At 41.6% G+C, this 17,818-nt stretch overlaps 1 protein-coding gene across 1 annotated transcript in view; it reads right to left on the minus strand.

The window, feature by feature from the left end:
• The window catches only part of LOC123777648 (adhesion G protein-coupled receptor E4-like), a 51,723-nt gene that overhangs the window by 4,065 nt on the left and 29,840 nt on the right, over window positions 1-17,818 (minus strand). Inside the window, exons 8-14 of the mRNA XM_045774419.2 lie at window positions 15,673-15,831; window positions 13,528-13,722; window positions 10,425-10,660; window positions 8,528-8,594; window positions 7,845-7,936; window positions 6,471-6,651; window positions 277-372 (exon numbers count right to left, since the gene is read on the minus strand). Of these exons, the coding sequence (XP_045630375.2) occupies window positions 277-372; window positions 6,471-6,651; window positions 7,845-7,936; window positions 8,528-8,594; window positions 10,425-10,660; window positions 13,528-13,722; window positions 15,673-15,831 (1,026 nt within the window). The remainder of the gene's footprint in view (window positions 1-276; window positions 373-6,470; window positions 6,652-7,844; window positions 7,937-8,527; window positions 8,595-10,424; window positions 10,661-13,527; window positions 13,723-15,672; window positions 15,832-17,818) is intronic.

Raw genomic sequence — 17,818 nt, forward strand, 5'->3', positions numbered from 1 at the left:
AGGGAAAGGGAAGGGATGGAAAGGGAAGGGAAGGTAAGTAGGGAAGGGAAGGAAAGGAGGGAAGGGAAGGAAGGGAAGGGAAGAAAGGGAAGGGAAAAAGAAAAGACAAAAGAAAAGAGTTCCTCTGGTTTTGGTCTCAAAAACCAGAAACCACCAGCATAATGGAGGAAGTAATGCAATTTCTCTTTTTCTTCAGATCAAGGGACCAGGAAACTCCTGGCAGTACAAGAGGTTGGGTTCAGCCAGTACACGGCATTGCAGAGAAGCTGGTCTTACCATTTTGGTTTGGGTTGTAGAGCGCGTTACCTCAATACTTTCAGTTTCAACCCCTTTCCAGATTCCAGTAAACCACTTCTTGTATTCCATTCGCACCTGAGGAATATAGAGGTTTGTGTCACATCAGGAGCTTGCTTAGGGAGAAAAGACCCTGAATAGGAGGCTAGAGATTCACATGCCAAACCCCATGACCACCCTCTCATTGGTTTTCTGTATAGTCTTGGACATCCTCTTCTTGGTTCATTTTAAAATTCAACTTCTGGGGCACCTGGGTGGCTCAGTCGTTAAGCTTCTGCCTTTGGCTCAGGTCATGATCCCAGGGTCCTGGGATTGAGCACCGCATCCGGCTCCCTGCTCAGCGGGAAGCCTGCTTCTCCCTCTCCCACTCCCCCCGCTTGTGTTCCCTCTCTCACTGTGTCTTTCTCTGTCAAATAAATACAATATTTTTAAAAAATAAAATTCGAATTCTTCATTCTAGAAAATGTATTTACGAAATGTGGGGCATCACGAAGTCTCTATAGAGTCTATAGGGTGGTGGTGGTAATGATGATCCTGACAATGAGGAGGAGGAGGATGGTGAAGGTGATGGTGGTGATCACGGAAGTGATGATGGTCATGATGACAGTGATGACAGTGCAGGTGATGGTGCTTGTGGTGGTGATTATAACAATGAAAGTCAACATTTATTGAATACTAACAATCTTCAATACACTTTATTTTACATAATATATCATTTCATCCTTACATAAACCAAATGACGAAAGTTCTTCTGTTACCCCCAATTAAAGATAAAGAAGCTGAAGCTGTTGAAATTAAATGGACTTGTCTAAGATCCTACAGCCAGCATTCAGCACCTCATCATTCTCACACCAGAGCCCTGACACTAACCACTATGCTGAACCACTCCCTGTGATTGCATGGATTCCTTCCTGAAACCTGCTTAGCATGTTTTAAAAAGATATTTTAATATGTAATATTCAACATTATTTCACCAAGACGCTTAAGTTGTACTTTACTTCAGGGTGTGAGAAATACCAACAATTAAAACACTAGGAGATGAAAGAGAAATAAATGAAGTGTTATGATACTCTCTGCCACTGGCATCTTAATCGCTGGTAGTTCTGCTCAATAGCAAAGGGAGAAAAGCCAGGAAAACTGTTTCCAATATTCTAAAAGGAGTCAAAATACAAGATGATGACCCTTACAAGAACTTAATGTGTGCCAAGGACTGCGCTAGGAGATTCATATCATGATATCTCTTTTTTTTCTTTTTTAACTTTTTTTATTTTATTTCTATTTTTTTATTAGTATGTTCATTTAGCCAGCATATAGTACATAATTAGTTTATGATGTAGTGTTCAATGATTCATTAGTTGCATATAACAACCGGTGCTCATCCCAACATGTGCCCTCCTTAATACCCATCACCTGGTAAGCCCATTCCCCACCCCCCCTTCCCTCTGTAACCCTCAGTTGTTTCCCGGAGTACAGAGTCTCTCATGGTTTGTCTCCCTCTCTGATTTCTTCCCATTCAGCTTTCCTTCCCTTCTCCTATGGTCCTCCACACTATTCCTTATGTTCCACATATGAGTGAAACCATATGATAATTGTCTTTTTCTGCCTGACTTATTTCATTTAGCGTAATCCCCTCCAGTTCCATCCATGTTGATGCAAATGGTGGGTATTCATCCTTTCTGATGGCTGAATAATATTCCATTGTATATATGGACCACATCTTCTTTATCCATTCTTCTGTTAAAGGATATCTCAGCTCCTTCCACAGTCCAGCTATTGTGGATATTGCTACTATGAACATTGGGGTGCATGTGCTCTTCTTTTCACTACATCTGTATCTTTGGGGGTAAATACCTAGTAGTGCAATTCCTGGGTCGTAGGGTAGCTCTATTTCTAACTTCTTGAGGAACCTCCATACTGTTTTCCAAAGTGGCTGTACCAACTTGCATTCCCAACAACAGTGTAAGAGGGTTACCCTTTCTCCACATCCTCTCCAACAGTTGTTGTTTCCCGTCTTGTTAATTTTAGTTATTCTAACTGGTGTAAGGTGGTATCTCATTGTGGTTTTGATTTGTATTTCCCTGATGGCAAGTGATGTGGAGCATTTTTTCATGTCCGTTGGCCGTTTGTATGTCTTCTTTGGAGAAGTGTCTGTTCATGTCTTCTGCCATTTCTTGACTGGATTATTTGTTTTTTGGGTGTTGAGTTTGAGAAGTTCTTTATAGATCTTGGATACCAGCCCCTTATCTGAACTGTCATTTGCAAATGTCTTCTCCCATTCCGTGGGTTGCCTTTAGTTTTGTTGACTATTTCCTCTGAGGTTTTATCTCGATGAAGTCCCAAAAGTTCATTTTTGCTTTTGTTTCCCTTGCCTTTGGAGATGTGTCTTGAAAGAAGTTGCTGTGGCTGATGGCAAAGAGGATACTGCTTATGCTCTACTCTAGGATTATCATGGATTCCTGTCTCACATTGAGGTTTTTCATCCATTTTGAGTTTGTCTTTGTGTATGGTGTAAGGAAATGGCCGGCTTTCATTCTTCTGTATATGGCTGTCCAATTTTCCCAGCACCATTTATTGAAGAGACTGTCTTTATTCCACTGGATGTTTTTTCCTGCTTTGTCAAAGATTAGTTGCCCAAAGAGCCGAGGGTCCATTTCTGGGTTCTCTATTCTGTTCCATTGGTCTATGTGTCTGGTTTTGTGCCAGTACCATGCTGTCTTTGTGATCACAGCTTTGTAGTACAGCTTGAAATCTGGCATTGTGATGCCCCCAGCTTTGTTTTTCCTTTTCAACAATTCCTTGGTGATTTGGGGCCTTTTCTGGTTCCACACAAATTGTCCTCAAAAGAGCAGGTGGAGCCGAGATGCCCTTCAACAGATGACTGGATTAAGAAGATGTGGTCCATATATACAATGGAATATTACTCAGCCATCAAAAGGAATGATTTCTCAACATTTGCTGCAACATGGACGGGACTGGAGGAGATAATGCTAAGCAAAATAAGTCAAGCAGAGAAAGACAATTATCATATGGTTTCACTCATTTATGGAACATAAGAAGTAGGAGGACCGGTAGGAGAAGAAAGGGAAGAAGAAAGCGGGGGGTAAACAGAAAGGGGAATGAACCATGAGAGACTGTGGACTCTGGGAGGCAAACTGAGGGCTTCAGAGGGGAGGGGGTTGGGGGAATGGGATAGGCTGGCGGTGGGTATGAAGGAGGGCATGTATTGCATGGTGCACTGGGTGTTATACGCAAGTAATGAATCATGGAACTTCACATCAAAAACTAGGGATGTACTGTGTGGTGACTAACATAATAAAGAAATATTATTTAAAAAAAAGAAAGAACGAAAGAAAAAGAAAAGAAACAAAAAAGAAATGTAAAATTTTAGCCTGAGGTATAAACAAATTGTGAGGGAAAACCTAGAGCTCCCTATATTATTTTTCCCCTGTTGCTGGAGTTTTACAGTCCTGTGGGAAATAAGCTTATCATTCACCTGTTCTTCCAGTTTGTTTTCTGGGGGAGGGACTTGCTGTTTGACTTCTCAGGTGTCTTTACCTGGATGGAGTGCCCCACCCCTTCTCAAGGGGATGGGCTTAATGTGAGCTGGTCAACTGTGTGGCTTTTGTTCCCTGGCAGCTTTCTGCTTCTGTTTAGAGGGTCAGAGCAAATATGGCTGTGCAGGAGGGGGAATGAACCATGAGAGACTGTGGACTCTGGGAAACAAACTGAGGGCTTCAGAGGGGAGAGGGGTGGGGGATTGGGATAGGCCGGTGATGGGTATTAAGGAGGGTACATATTGCATGGTGCACTGGGTGTTATGCGCAAATAATGAATCATGGAACATTACATCAAAAACTAAGGATATACTGTTGGGTGACTAACATAACATAGTAAAAAATTATTATAAAAAAATAAAAATAAAAAAAATATGGCTGTGCTGGAATCTCTGGCTCAGAGCTGCAAGGTCGCAGTCCCCTTTCTTCAATAAACTCTCCAGGTCAAACTGTCTCCACGTCTGTGTGTACCAAACTCCACAGACTCTCACTATTTCTGCCCTCTGCAACTCTCCCAGGGGAGTTCTGGGGACCCTAGAGTGTCTCTGCACTTTGTGACTTTGCAATTGCTAGTAGCTGTGGGCTCCCACGTGCATCCTTTCTGCAGCTCTCAGGTCATGGCTGGGTGCCTCCCCAGTGTCCTTTCAGGGGTCACACTACCCTAAGAGCTGTTGTTCAGTCATGGGCGAGGGGGTGCACCAAACTGCTGAATCCCGTGGTTCTTGCCCACTGCAACTGTCCTGGGGGAGTTCCAGGGATCCATGAGCATCTCTGCATTTTGTGACTTTGCAATTGCCAGTGACCATGGGCTCATGCGTGCACCCTCTTCCGTGGCTTCCAGTTCATGGCTGGGTGCCTCCCCAGTATTCTTTTGTGGGTCATACTGCCCTGAGAGCTGTTGCCCAGTCATGGGTGTAAGCTGTTTTATATCTTCCCTGGGAAGTTAAATAGTCCACACCTTCTAGTCCTTTTCAGGGTGGTCAGACAGAGAGCGGTTTCCCTACGGGCCAGCTGGTGGTTTATGGTGACCGGAGCTGAGAGTCCCTTCTGGGCTCACTGACTATAACCAGTCTCCCTGATCCACTGCTTGGGCGCTCTATTCGTCAGCCTCCCCCCTACTTTCTGAGTCTCCTGGAATTCCGAGACCACAATGATCCACCTAGAATTCTGCCCTATTCATACCCTGTGTCCTTTGCAGAAAGAGATGTCTCTCATTTGAACAGATTTCTAAGGGTCCCTATTTTTTGCTCCGGTGTTGTATCACTTTCCAGGGGCTGGCTTATGGAGGCCCCCTCCCCCCTCCATTTATCTTCTGATATTTCCCCCAAAGATTCAAGGTTCTACACCTCCTACCTTGCAAAAAGTAGTCATTTTTCTGCTTGTAGAGATCCAGATAAAACTTCTTACTTCTCGGGTTGAATTCATATGTGTTCAGAATGCTTTGATAGATATCCATCTAACTTTGAGGGACCAGATGGAATGAGGTCCTCTATTCTGATGCTATCTTACACCCCCCCCGCAGTATCTCTTTAATTCTCAACCCTGTGAGGCAGATATTGCCATGAACACAGGTGAGAATATTGAGACTCAGAGACAGTAAGAAGGCTTCCCAAGGTCACACAGCAACCTACTCAGTGGATAACCTGACATTAGAGCTACAGTCTCTCTGTTTTTGGCAGAGTAAGCCAAATATTCCAGTGTCCCTCCTTAAAGTGCACCTCACTATAAAAGACTTATATATCCTCTTTCTGGTGAACTCAGGGATGGACAAGGAACTTGCTCCACCCAATGAGAGAGAGCTAATTAAGCTACACGTTGCCAGGCTCTCCCTTCCCTTTGCCACGAGAATACCAGTGTTCTAAGTAAGGGCTGCTCGTCATTCAGCCTTTATCCTAGAGTGAAGACAATGTAGATCAAGCCATGGCTGTGTAGTATGAGCAGGAAATAAACCTTTATTGTTATAAACCACTGAAATTAGGGGGTGGTGGCTATAGGTTACTGCAGCATAATCTCCCCTATTCTGACTGATACATGCTCTGCTATGGACTGAACTATGCCTCCTCAAAATTCACATGTTAAAGCCCTAACTTTCTAGTATGACTGTCTTTGAAGATATGATGACCTTTATAGAAGTGATTAAGGTTAAATGAGGTCATAAGGGTTGAGCCCTGATCCAATAGGATTAGTGTCCTAATAAGAAGAGGCATAAAAGCTCTCTCCTCTCTCCCATGTAAGGGCAGAGCAAGAGGTGGTCACATGCAAAAGGGAACAGAGCTCTCATCAGAACCCAACTGCACATGCACCCTAAACTCAGATTTATAGAATTATATGAGAATTATATGAGAAATTTCTGTTGCCCAAGCTACACAGTCTATGGTATTTTGATATGTCATCCCCAGCTGACAGAAGCACACTCTTAAGAGATAGGTTGGAATGTGAAGGTTAGTCAGGTGCCAGTGAAATGCAGAGCACATAGCATACCCAAGCAGTACCTAAACCCTCCTTTCAGAATGAAGGCAACCCCAAATACAAATATACAAGGTCAGAGAAGGGTGAGAATGGGAACAACCATTCAATAAGACTTTGGGAGTTGGCTGGTGAAGACAAAATAATTACCCTTACCTGGCGATTAAGGAGACAGTGTACCACAAAGAGCAAAACACCCTGCAGGACATTGATGATGGTGAATGTGTATGCAATGACTGATCCAATCGCCTTCCCGACCTCTTCAACCATAAAAAGGCCAAGGCCCCAAGAACAGCCCAGGATAAATAGCTGAGCAATGGCTTTAAATGTCATGACTCTGAAAAGGAACAGGAGCTATAATAAGTATCATTCGTCACTACGTGCTGGGCACTGTGCTAAATGCTTGGCCCACATTACCTGATTTTAACTTCACATCTACCTCATGTGCTAAGTGACCTATGCAGTCATACGACTCAAAGATGAAGAAGAATCTATGTTTTCAATGGTTGCTTCTGAGAATAATGCTTTCTCCTATTCTTGGAAGTGATTTATCTGCAAGTCTTTTACCTGGCTCTATTGGAAAATGTGTGGAAGTGCCTTCTAGAAATTTGTATTGGAAATGTGTTGATGATGCTATCATGACTTCAGAATATAACATGCTGTTGTGTTTCTTCAAATGACAATTGTGTTTTATAAAACAGAATGGGGTTGTTAGTGCCACCTGTCTGGGAGAGCTGACGTGTGTGTGTGTGTGTGTGTGTGTGTGTGTGTGTGTGCATGCATGCACACAGGGGTGTGAGCCTGCCCTCATCCAACCCATGTAGAGGGATGAAGAAATGCCAAGAAGGGTGAGGCCGTGACCCTCCAGGATGGAAAACACTAAGGCGAAGAGATGTCAGATTGGTCTGGTAAGTAGATGAGATCAAAGCCAGTGTCTGAAATTGGAAAGATATTCCTTTAAATTTTTTCCACGTGACTCACCAATGCAAGATTTTTGCTACTCTAGGGTAAAATAAGCATTTGCTCTTCTTATCAACGGGGGATGGTAGTCATGCCCACCACATAGATTGGAGTTATGAGCATTCAGTAAACGAATATTGCTAAATTCCAAATATCTACTAAGTTCCTAGTTAATGTTAGTTGTGCTTTTCATTATTTTTAATCATTTAGTTCAGCACAGTAAGAACTGAGCATCACCAGCCAAGGATAATGGAGTTCCCAGAAGTGGGTGGACTCGTGGGGTGGGGAAGGGAGGATAATGTTGATACTCTTGGCATGAATTTCATATGAAGAGTGTGCTACACAAAAGAGGCATTCAATGAATATTTGTCGAATAAAGCGATCAAGGAGTACAGTAAGCTACCTGAAAATTATAATTTTTACTTCTAGAAGTTGTACCTCACACACCCTTTATCCAGTACCATGAAATGTTATATCAGATTTTTGTATAGGGTTTTCTTTCCCAGGCACAAAGAAAAGTAGTCCCGTAGGAAGAATCTGTAGATACCACTGATTTTGGGACCTTCTTACCTGGTGTTCTGAATGGTAGAAACTTCTTTATTGAGGGATGAAAGTTTGCTTCTCAAAATCCACAGAATTTGGATGTAAAACACCAAGTTTATCTGTGGACACAAAATGAAATATTGACTTGGAATTTTATTTTGAGGCCATGCAATGCAACCTAACTTGAGGTGGACCTAAGTATCTTTTTCCAAAAGATACAGGCTTCATAGGATGCTATGCGCATATGCTCTGGTCTTTGATACAGCTGATTGTGTGTATGCGTACCTGTGGCACTTGGTGCTTGATTAGGGTGACTATATAATGTATCCTTCAATTCAAGACACCTTGAAAGTGAAAGATTACTATTAGTGTCTATATCAGGACAACGGATGTGATTAGGAAGTTGCTGGCAAAGAGGAGAACATGTCACTCTGTGCGGAGTAGATACTTGCTAAATATTTGTTGAATGAACAAACATGGGATTTTTAGAGGAATACCTAGCAGAGTTATATTACATCAAAACAACAAGTGAATCATAATGGAACAAGGGAAAAACATATGAAGACAGTACTTCCAGGAAGAGGAGTTAATCACATTAGGCTCTATTTTCTTACCTTCACTTCATTTCCATCTTTGCAGAAAGAAACACACTCCATGCTTGGCCAACCCAGGGCAGGCACACCCATAAATAACAATCACTAGTCACTCACCAAGATAATGACTGCCACTGGCCCCATGAAACTCCAGATGAACCCTTTATCGAGCTTGAGCCAGCAGCTGTTGAGAAAAAAGTATATGCATGAGCTGCCTATTTCTCAGAGGGCAGAGAGCTTGAATTCAAACTCCTGTAGCAAGATCAAACCAGTGCTGGGAACCATTTAGTTCAGAACCTAGATTTTAGATACAATCAGACATGGGTTCTCATCTGATAGAAGCTGTATGCTCAAAGCCTCAGTTTCCTTAAGTGTAAAGTGGGGGCAGACAGAAGTACTGAAAAGATTAAATGATTACAGTGGCTATATGCCAAGACTTGAAGTCAGGGAGGGTCAGTCCTCTGACTTTGTTTCTCTCTTTCAATATTGTGTTAGCTATTCAGGATCTTTTGCTTCTCTATATAAACATTAGAATCAGTTTATCATTATCTACAAAATAATTTTTTGGGATTGTGAATTCGAATCCATTGAATCTATACATCAAGTTGGGAGGAACTGACTGACTTCTTGACAATATTGAATCTTCCTATCCATGAACATGGTCTATCTCTCCATTTATTTGAATCTTCTTTGATTTCTTTCATCAGACTTCGGCCGTTTTCCTCATATAGATCTTGTAGAAAAGATCAATGAGATAATGTGTATATAGTTTTTGAGTATGGTTCCTGGCAAAGAGGTAAAGCTCAATAAATCATACCCCAAAATAATGCTATCAGAAAGAGAGTAAAAGTAGTAATTTAACCACAGCAAGAAAATCTACCAACATTAACTAAGCATAGTCCATGTACCAAGTACCCTGTTGCCCAAACACTTTTTACTATGTCATGCCTTATGTTGGCAAAGAGAGTATAAATTATTCTGAAGAAAGACCTGGCAGCATAAAACTAGTACATGTAATAAGCAATTGCCAACACTCAGTGAGCAGAAAAGCTCCCACACTTAAATTCTATTCTAAGTGTTACAAAGGATGGCCCAGAAGCCAAACCCAGTCCACTCCTTGTTTCTGTAAATAAAGTTTTATTGAAACATAGCCACATCCATCCATTTACATGTGGTCTATGAATTGGCCGCTTTCCCACCACAAGGGCAACATTGAGTAATTGCCACAAAGACCATATGGCCCACAGAGACAGAAGCAGTTAACATTTGGCCCTTTATAGAAAGTTTGCCAACCCCTGATCTATGCTACCATGAGATCTCCGGAATCATTCTGGCAGGACATAGGGTTCTGGCTGGAGACAGGACATCTTTTTTCTTTCAAGAGAGACACCTTTATTGTTGTTTTAGCACATGCACGTCTACTCCCTAACCAAAGCCCCATTGCCAAAATACTAACGTCTTTAGCTAACTTTGCAGAGCTTTGCAAACTTCTTCAGTGATGCAGAAATTCCTTTAGTGAGGAATTCTGACTTACTCTCCTTTTAACTGAGACTGTAAGAATGTTTCTTAGATGCACTAAGATCAAGATGTCCTGTGTATGAGATGCTGACCCCACAGGATCATGGGGAGGATGAGACATAATATGCACTATCTCTCATGCACAGAGGCCACAGGTGGGCTTTTCCATCTCTGAATTTCCTAAGTACACATTTTTGTCCCGAAAGTCCTGAAGTTGTATTCAAATTTTTATGTGTAAGTACATTTGTCTGAGAGGTACATTTCCCTATTTGGGGAAATAGGTCCAGGATTTCACCAAAAGTCTCAAAAGGATCCAACTCCAAACATGCTGAGAACCATTGCTCTAGGAATTCCTAAGAAAATAGGATTCTGTTAAAATGGGACTGGTTTTGTGAAGTATAATTCACAAAAGGAAATGGACTGAAGTGTTTTTTTATTTCAGATCATGTATCAGCCACGACACCACTTCTACCATAAAGGCGCACATCATGCTTACTGAGTATGTGATCCATAGTTTTGGGGTCCTACTATTGCAGACACAGCCACAGTGAGAGCTGGAATCCCATAGCCTAAAGGGTACACGAACTTCTTCTTGAATTTGCCTGCACTGGTGTAGTTGGCCACTTTGAGATTCCTAACGGTGAGGAAGAGATGCAGCCCTTCAAGGAGCATCCAGGTGAAGGAGGCCAGGTAGAGGTAGTGCAGCAGCCCTGCGATGATGGAGCACAGCACCTGGAGGGGAGACAAGAGTGAGGAATGTGGTCTGTACCTCGTCATGTCCTTAGCACTTAGCATTTCCTGGATGTTGGCCTGCATTTTTAATTCTAACACCTGTGACTATATGCCTGGGGGCAACACACTTTTGTGGAGCTTTCACCGACCCCATCCTTACCCCACGTGTGGAGCAGGCCAGTAATGCAGAGGAATGAATGCTCTGGGAACAGTCCTCAGATCCATGACAGACCAGTGTTGGAAATGGATAGTCCATGTCCCTTGCCCTTTGGGCAGGTGTGATGCCTAATTTTATGTGTCAACTAGACTGAGCTAAGGAATGCCCAGATAACATGTAAAACATCATTTCTGGGTGTGTCTGTGAGGGTGTTTCAGGAATTATGAATTAGCATTTGAGTCAGGAGACTGAGTAAAGAAGATCACACTCACCAGTGTGGGTGGGTATCATCCAATCCACCCCGGGGCCTAAATAAAACTTTTATGTAAATGGGAAAATTAGCTATCTCTGCTTGAACTGGGATATCTCGAGCTTGGTGTCTACAGATCTCATAGTCAACCTTGTAATTAGGAAACATTCATGGGCTATACCAACTTGCATTCCCACCAACAGTGTAAGAGGGATCCCTTTCTCCACATCCTCTCCAACATTTGTTGTTTCTTGCCTTGTCAATTTTTGCCATTCTAACTGGCGTAAGGCAGTATCTCAATGTGGTTTTGATTTGAATTTCCCTGATGGCTAATGATTTTGAACATTTCTTCATGTGTTTGTTAGACATTTGTATGTCTTCATTGGAAAAGTGTCTGTTCATATCTTCTGCCCATTTTTTGATTTGTTTATTTGTTTCTCATGTATTGAGTTTGAGAAGTTCTTTGTAGATCTTAGATACCAGTCTTTTTTTTTATTTTTTTATCTGTATTGTCATTTGCAAATATCTTCTCCCATTCCGTGGGCTGCCTCTTAGTTTTTTTGACTATTTCCCTGGCTGTGCAGAAGCTTTTTATCTTTTTTTTATTAGTAATATTTTTTTATTATATTATGTTAGTCACCATACAGTACATCCCTAGTTTTTGATGTAAAGTTCCATGATTCATTACTTGCGTATAACACCCAGTGCACCATGCAATACGTGCCCTCCTTAATACCCATCAGGAGTTTTTAATCTTGATGAAGTCTCACAAGTTCATTTTTTCTTTTGTTTCTCTTGCCTTGGGAGATGTGTCATGAAAAAATTTGCTGTGGCCGATGTCAAAGAGGTTGCTGCCTATGTTCTGCTCTAGGATTTTCATGGATTCCTGTCTCATATCGAGGTCTTTCATCCATTTGGAGTATCTTTGTGTATGGTGTGAGAGAGTGGTCAAGTTTCATTCTTTTGCATAGAGCTGTCCAATTTTCCCAGCACCATTTATTGAAGAGACTGTCTTTTTTCCACTGGATGTTTTTTCCTGCTTTGCCAAAGATTAGTTGCCCAAAGAGCCGAGGGTCCATTTCTGGGTTCTCCATTCTGTTCCATTGGTCTATGTGTCTGTTTTTGTGCCAGTATCATGCTGTCTTTGTGATCACAGCTTTGTAGTACAGCTTGAAATCCGGCAACGTGATGCCCCCAGCTTTGTTTTTCAATAATTTCTTGGTGATGTGGAGGTCCCTTAAAAAGTTAAAAATTGAGCTACCCTATGATCCAGCAATTGCACTACTGGGTATTTACCCCAAAGATACAGATGTAGTGAAGAGAAGGGCCATGTGCACCCCAATGTTCATAGCAGCATTGTCCACAATAGCCAAATTGTGGAAGGAACTGAGATGCCCTTCAACAGATGACTGGATTAAGAAGATGTGGTCCATATATACAATGGAATATTACTCAGCCATCAGAAAGAACGATTACCCAACATTTGCAGCAACATGGATGGGACTGGAGGAGATTATGCTAAGTGAAATAAGTCAAGCAGAGAAAGACAATTATCATATGGTTTCACTTACTTATGGAACATAAGAAATAGCAGGAAGACTGGTAGGAGAAGGACGGGAAGAAGGAAGGGGGGGTAAACAGAAGGGGGAATGAACCATGAAAGACTATGGACTCTGGGAAACAAACTGAGGGCTTCAGAGGGGAGGGGGTTGGGGGATTGGGATAGGGCAGTGATGGGTATTAAGAAGGGCACATATTGCATGGTGCACTGGGTGTTATACGCAAATAATGAATCATGGAACACTACATCAAAAACTAAGGATATACTGTATGGTGACTAACATAACATAATTAAAAATTATTATATAAAAAAGAAGTGCTGAAAAAAAAGGAGACATTCATGGGGCTCTTTACACAAAAATTAATTAAAATTAAACAAAATTTAAAAGACAGTTGCTCAGTCACACTAGCCACATGTCAAGTGCTCAGTAGCCATATGTGGCCAGTGGTTACCATATTAAAGTGCTCAATAGAGAACATTTTCATCCTCACAGGAAAGTCTGCTGGAATGTGCTGGTCTAAAACTGTGTGCCCTGCATCGAGTGAAGGACATTCAGGTTTTTATCTAAAAGCTCACAAAACCTATTATATGATTTCAGGCGAGTTAGTTCCTCTGCTTGAGCTTCAGGTTTGCCATGTTGAAATAAATTAGTTTGATAGATATGTGATTTTCACCATTTCATAGCCAGGGAACTCCCTTCTAACCCTCATTCCTCAAGACCCACTACTGACAACACAAAAAGGGCAACTGTTGGCAATGGGGGTTGAACTGTCCACCCAGATTGTTAGACCTTCCTTCCCTCTTCCTACATCCAGCTACCCTTACTTGGGCTTTGGGAGCGTAGTGGCAAAGCCACTGGAAATGTTCACAGAAAAGTGAGTCTCAGCTAGTTCTCCTACCTTGGGCTCTGTCTGGTCAATGCCTGTGAGGAAGAGCAGGTGGGCCAGGAAGAGGCAGATGGAGAGCTGCAGGTGGAGGGAGGTGCTGGTGTTCTGGATGGGTTGGCACAGGAGGAAGGTGAGGGCTGCCAGGAAGAGGCACAGCAGAGAGAGGCTCAACCCCACATATGTGATCATGGTCAGCACAGGATCCACCTATGAGCCACGAAAGAAGGAATCTGTTACAGTTTCCAGTTATGTCGTTATGTGCCTGATGGGTGTCTCAGGTCTGTCCCTCAAACAAATGACTTTAACTCTCTGAGATCTGGTGTCCCCATATTTAAAATGGAGGCAGTATTACAGGCTGGTTGTGTCCCCCGCCCACAAATTAAAATGTGGAAGGCCTAATCCCGGGGACCTCAAAATATGACTGTATTTGGAGACGGGGTTAACTGAGCTACATGACGTCGTTACGGTGGGCCCTGATCCAATAGTCCCAGTGTCCTTACAAGAAATTTGGAAATAGGTAGAGAGGGAGGACCATGTGAGGACACAGGGAGATGGAGGCCATGTACCAGCCAAAGAGAAAAGCCTCAGAAAAACATTCCTACCTACACCTTGAACTTGGACTTCCAGATTCTAGATCTGCAATAAAATAAATTTCTGTTGTTTAAGCCACCCAGTCTATGGAACACTGTCATCGCACCCCTGGCAAACTAATAGAGGCATGAAGAGCATTTTCCACACAGGGCTGTTGGAAAACTGAAACCACCAGACCGGCGTGGTCCCATAGAAATATCACAGGAGCATCATTCACAATAGCCAAGATGTGGAAGCAACCTAGATATCCATCGATGGATGGATGACGAAGACACTGTGGTGTATATATACAATGGAATGTTACCCAGCCTTAAAAAAGAAGGAAATCCTGCCATTTGCGACAACGTGGATGAACCCTGAGAACATCAGGCTGAGGGAAACAAGCCATACTGCATGATCTCACATATATGCAGAATCTAAAAGAGTCAAAGTCACAGAAGCAGAGAATATGATGGGTAAGCTCTGTAGCTTGACTGCGAAGATCTTGTCACAATGCATACACATACACCAAAACACCGAGTTGTTCACCTTAAATATATACAATTTTTACATGTCAAGGATATCTCAAAAAAGTGTTTTTTTTTAAAAAAATACATCCTATGAGGGAATTTTACATATTCTACTAGCCCCATTAAAAATGTAAAGAGAAATTTGAAAATAATTTTATTAATATTTTTTCCTTAACCCAGTAGCTTCCAAGTATTATCAGTTCAATGTATGATCGATGTAAAGGTAAGGAGTTATTCAGGAGATGTTTGACATTCTTTCCCTCTGTGTTGAGGGAGCACAGAGCTGTTCCTGCTGTCACTTTCCCATATCAGAGGGAAGCTTATAACATACAATACAATTCACTTATCTTGAGGTCCATTACTTACTATGTTCCCATTCGCAGAGGCAGTGGGTATCTTCCACACACTTAGAATCTGCCTGACTGTCCTAGATGCTCGACAAATATTTGTCTAGGTTATGAATCCCCTTGTAAAATGCAGATCCCTGACCTCCACTCCAGGTTTTTCAGAATCCAGATCTCTTGAGGATGGAGCCAAGAATCTGCATTATAAATAAGCACCCTGCCCCATGGTTCTGTAGAACAGAAAACTGTGAGAAGCAGTAAATGGCTTGCACTCCCAGGTCAACATTCTAGTGATTTCCACTGAAAATGTCAAGAGCCTTTCATGAACAGAGGGCTTGCTTTAAAACGTCTCTCCAGCTTTATCAAAGATTAGTTGCCCAAAGAGCCGAGGGTCCATTTCTGGGTTCTCTATTCTGTTCCATTGGTCTATGTGTCTGTTTTTGCACCAGTACCATGCTGTCTTTGTGATCACAGCTGGTGTTATACGCAACTAATGAATCATGGAACTTTACATCAAAAACCAGGGATGTACTGTACGGTGACTAACATAATATGATAAAAAATATTATTATAAAAAAAGGGAAATATTAAGCCAAAAAAAATAATAAAACCTCTCTCCATTCAATGTCAGAATGCAATCAATCCTCTTTTTAATGGAACTCGATAATGTTCCATTCAATGGAGGTAAGTTTACTTACAGAAGTAGAGGTTACCTTTAGTTTGGTGGATGCCATGAGGATGGCAAAGCTGGAGAGGTGGTTGCAGCTGCAAAGGGTTTGATTTTCATCTGAGGAAATGACTTGACAGCCTTCATTAGACCAAGACGACCCTTGCCAGTAGACACAGACGGACTGCTCATTTTCTCTCTTCATCTGGAGAATAACCACATTGTCTTAGTCCAGTCATAGAACAACTAACATTTATTGATTGTTGCTCATATTCCAAAATACACTAGGCATTTTGCATCTATTACCTCATTTACCCCTTCCAAAACCCTTGTGAGGTAGATATTCCTATACTCCTTTTACTCAGGAGGAAACTGACAATTGGACCCTGGTGATAATCAAGGAGATGGGATTCCAGTCCTGGAGTTCTGACTTCAGAGCCATAAATATTAACCATCCTACTTGACTGTTTCTCTGATTTGTAAGGTAAATGAGAAGAGGAAGGAAAAAGGAGATCATTTTTTATGTCAAGGCAATGTGATTTCTGGGAGAAGAGAATATATCTGTTGAATTCCCAACTAGTAGTTCTTTTCTCCCTTGCAATTGTCCTCATCACAGACACCGATAGCACTGACGGATATCTCCATATGCAGGCACCAAGCTGTAGACTCGGCACGGAATAACTCGATTGACATCCACATAGGCTTATGGTGTAAGTTCTGTTACTGTCCCAGATGCATGTGTTGGGGGATAGAGACAGAGAACCTAAGTAATGCTCACACCCCAAAATACAGTACATGCACAAAAGTGTTGTTTCACTGTTCTCTGATTTGAAGCATAGAAGGACTTGCCCATTGAAGCTGCTACAAGTGAACAGCTTAACTATAATGGGCCCCAGTGGCGGTAGGTATAAACAAGGCCAGAATGCTTTCACACAGTCACTCAGTCATGCCCAAAGTTTGTTTATGATGGAGACAAAAGTCTGTTTCTTTCCTTAATCCAGGTCTAAGGCTGTTTGTAAGAAAAAAGAATCCTATCTTCAGCTAAGAGCTGGGGAAAGGGTAAATGGTGTTTGAATATTGCTTAGCAATATCTTTGATAGGAAATAAAAGGCAGTAAAAAATATTCTGAATGCTCACCACCTCTTGTGTCCTGAAATTCTCATCTATTGCATTTTTTAAAAAATCATTCAATGTACTGTTGGATCCTATTTGCTAGGATCTTGTTGAGTATTTTGACATCCATGTTCATTAAAGGATTATCCATCACGCCCAGGTAGGATTTATTCCTCGGATCCAAGGGTGGTTTAACATTCACAAATCAATCAATGTGATAGATCACATTAATAAAAGAAAAACAAGAACCATATGATCTTCTCAATGATGGAGAAAAAGCATTTGAAAAAAATACACCATCCTTTCCCTTAAAAAGAGCAAAGATTGTACATATTGCATGGTGCACTGGGTGTTATACACAACTAATGAATCATCGAGCCTTACATCGAAAACCGGGGATGTACTGTATGGTGACTAACATAATATAATAAAAAATCATTATTAATAAAAAAAAAGAGCAAAGGATTTGAATACATATTTCTCAAAAGATGACATACATGGCTAAGAAGCACATGTAAAAAAAAAAGAAGCACATGTAAAGATGCTGAAAGTCACTAACCATTAGGTAAATGTAAATCAAAACCACAATGACATATCACCTCACATCCGTTAGTATGGCTACTATAAAAACAAAACAAAATAGGGTGAGGATAAAGAGAAATTGGAGCAACTGTGAACTGAGTAATCATCCTCTCTGATGGCTGAGTAATAAGGAACTGGAGGAGATTATGCTAAGTGAAATAAATCAAGCAGAGAAAGACAATTTTCATGTGGTTTCACTCATATGTGAACCATAAGGAATAGCATGGAGGACCATAGGGGAAGGGAGGGAAAACTGAATGTGAAGGGGAAGAAACCAGAGTGGAAGACAAACCACGAGAGTCCATAGCCTCTAGGAAACAAACTGAGGGTTTAAGAAGGGAGGGGTGTGGGGGGATGGGGTAGCTGGGTGATGGGTATTAAGGAGGGCATGTGTTGTGATGAGCATTCATTATTTTATGTAACTAATGAATCATTGAACACTACATCAAAAACTAATGATGTAATATATGATTGCTAACTGAACATAATAAAAAAAA

The sequence above is a fragment of the Ursus americanus genome, chromosome 14, assembly GCF_024610735.1.
Source record: "Ursus americanus isolate L20-20 chromosome 14, mUrsAme1.1.p, whole genome shotgun sequence".
Lineage (NCBI taxonomy): Eukaryota > Metazoa > Chordata > Mammalia > Carnivora > Ursidae > Ursus > Ursus americanus.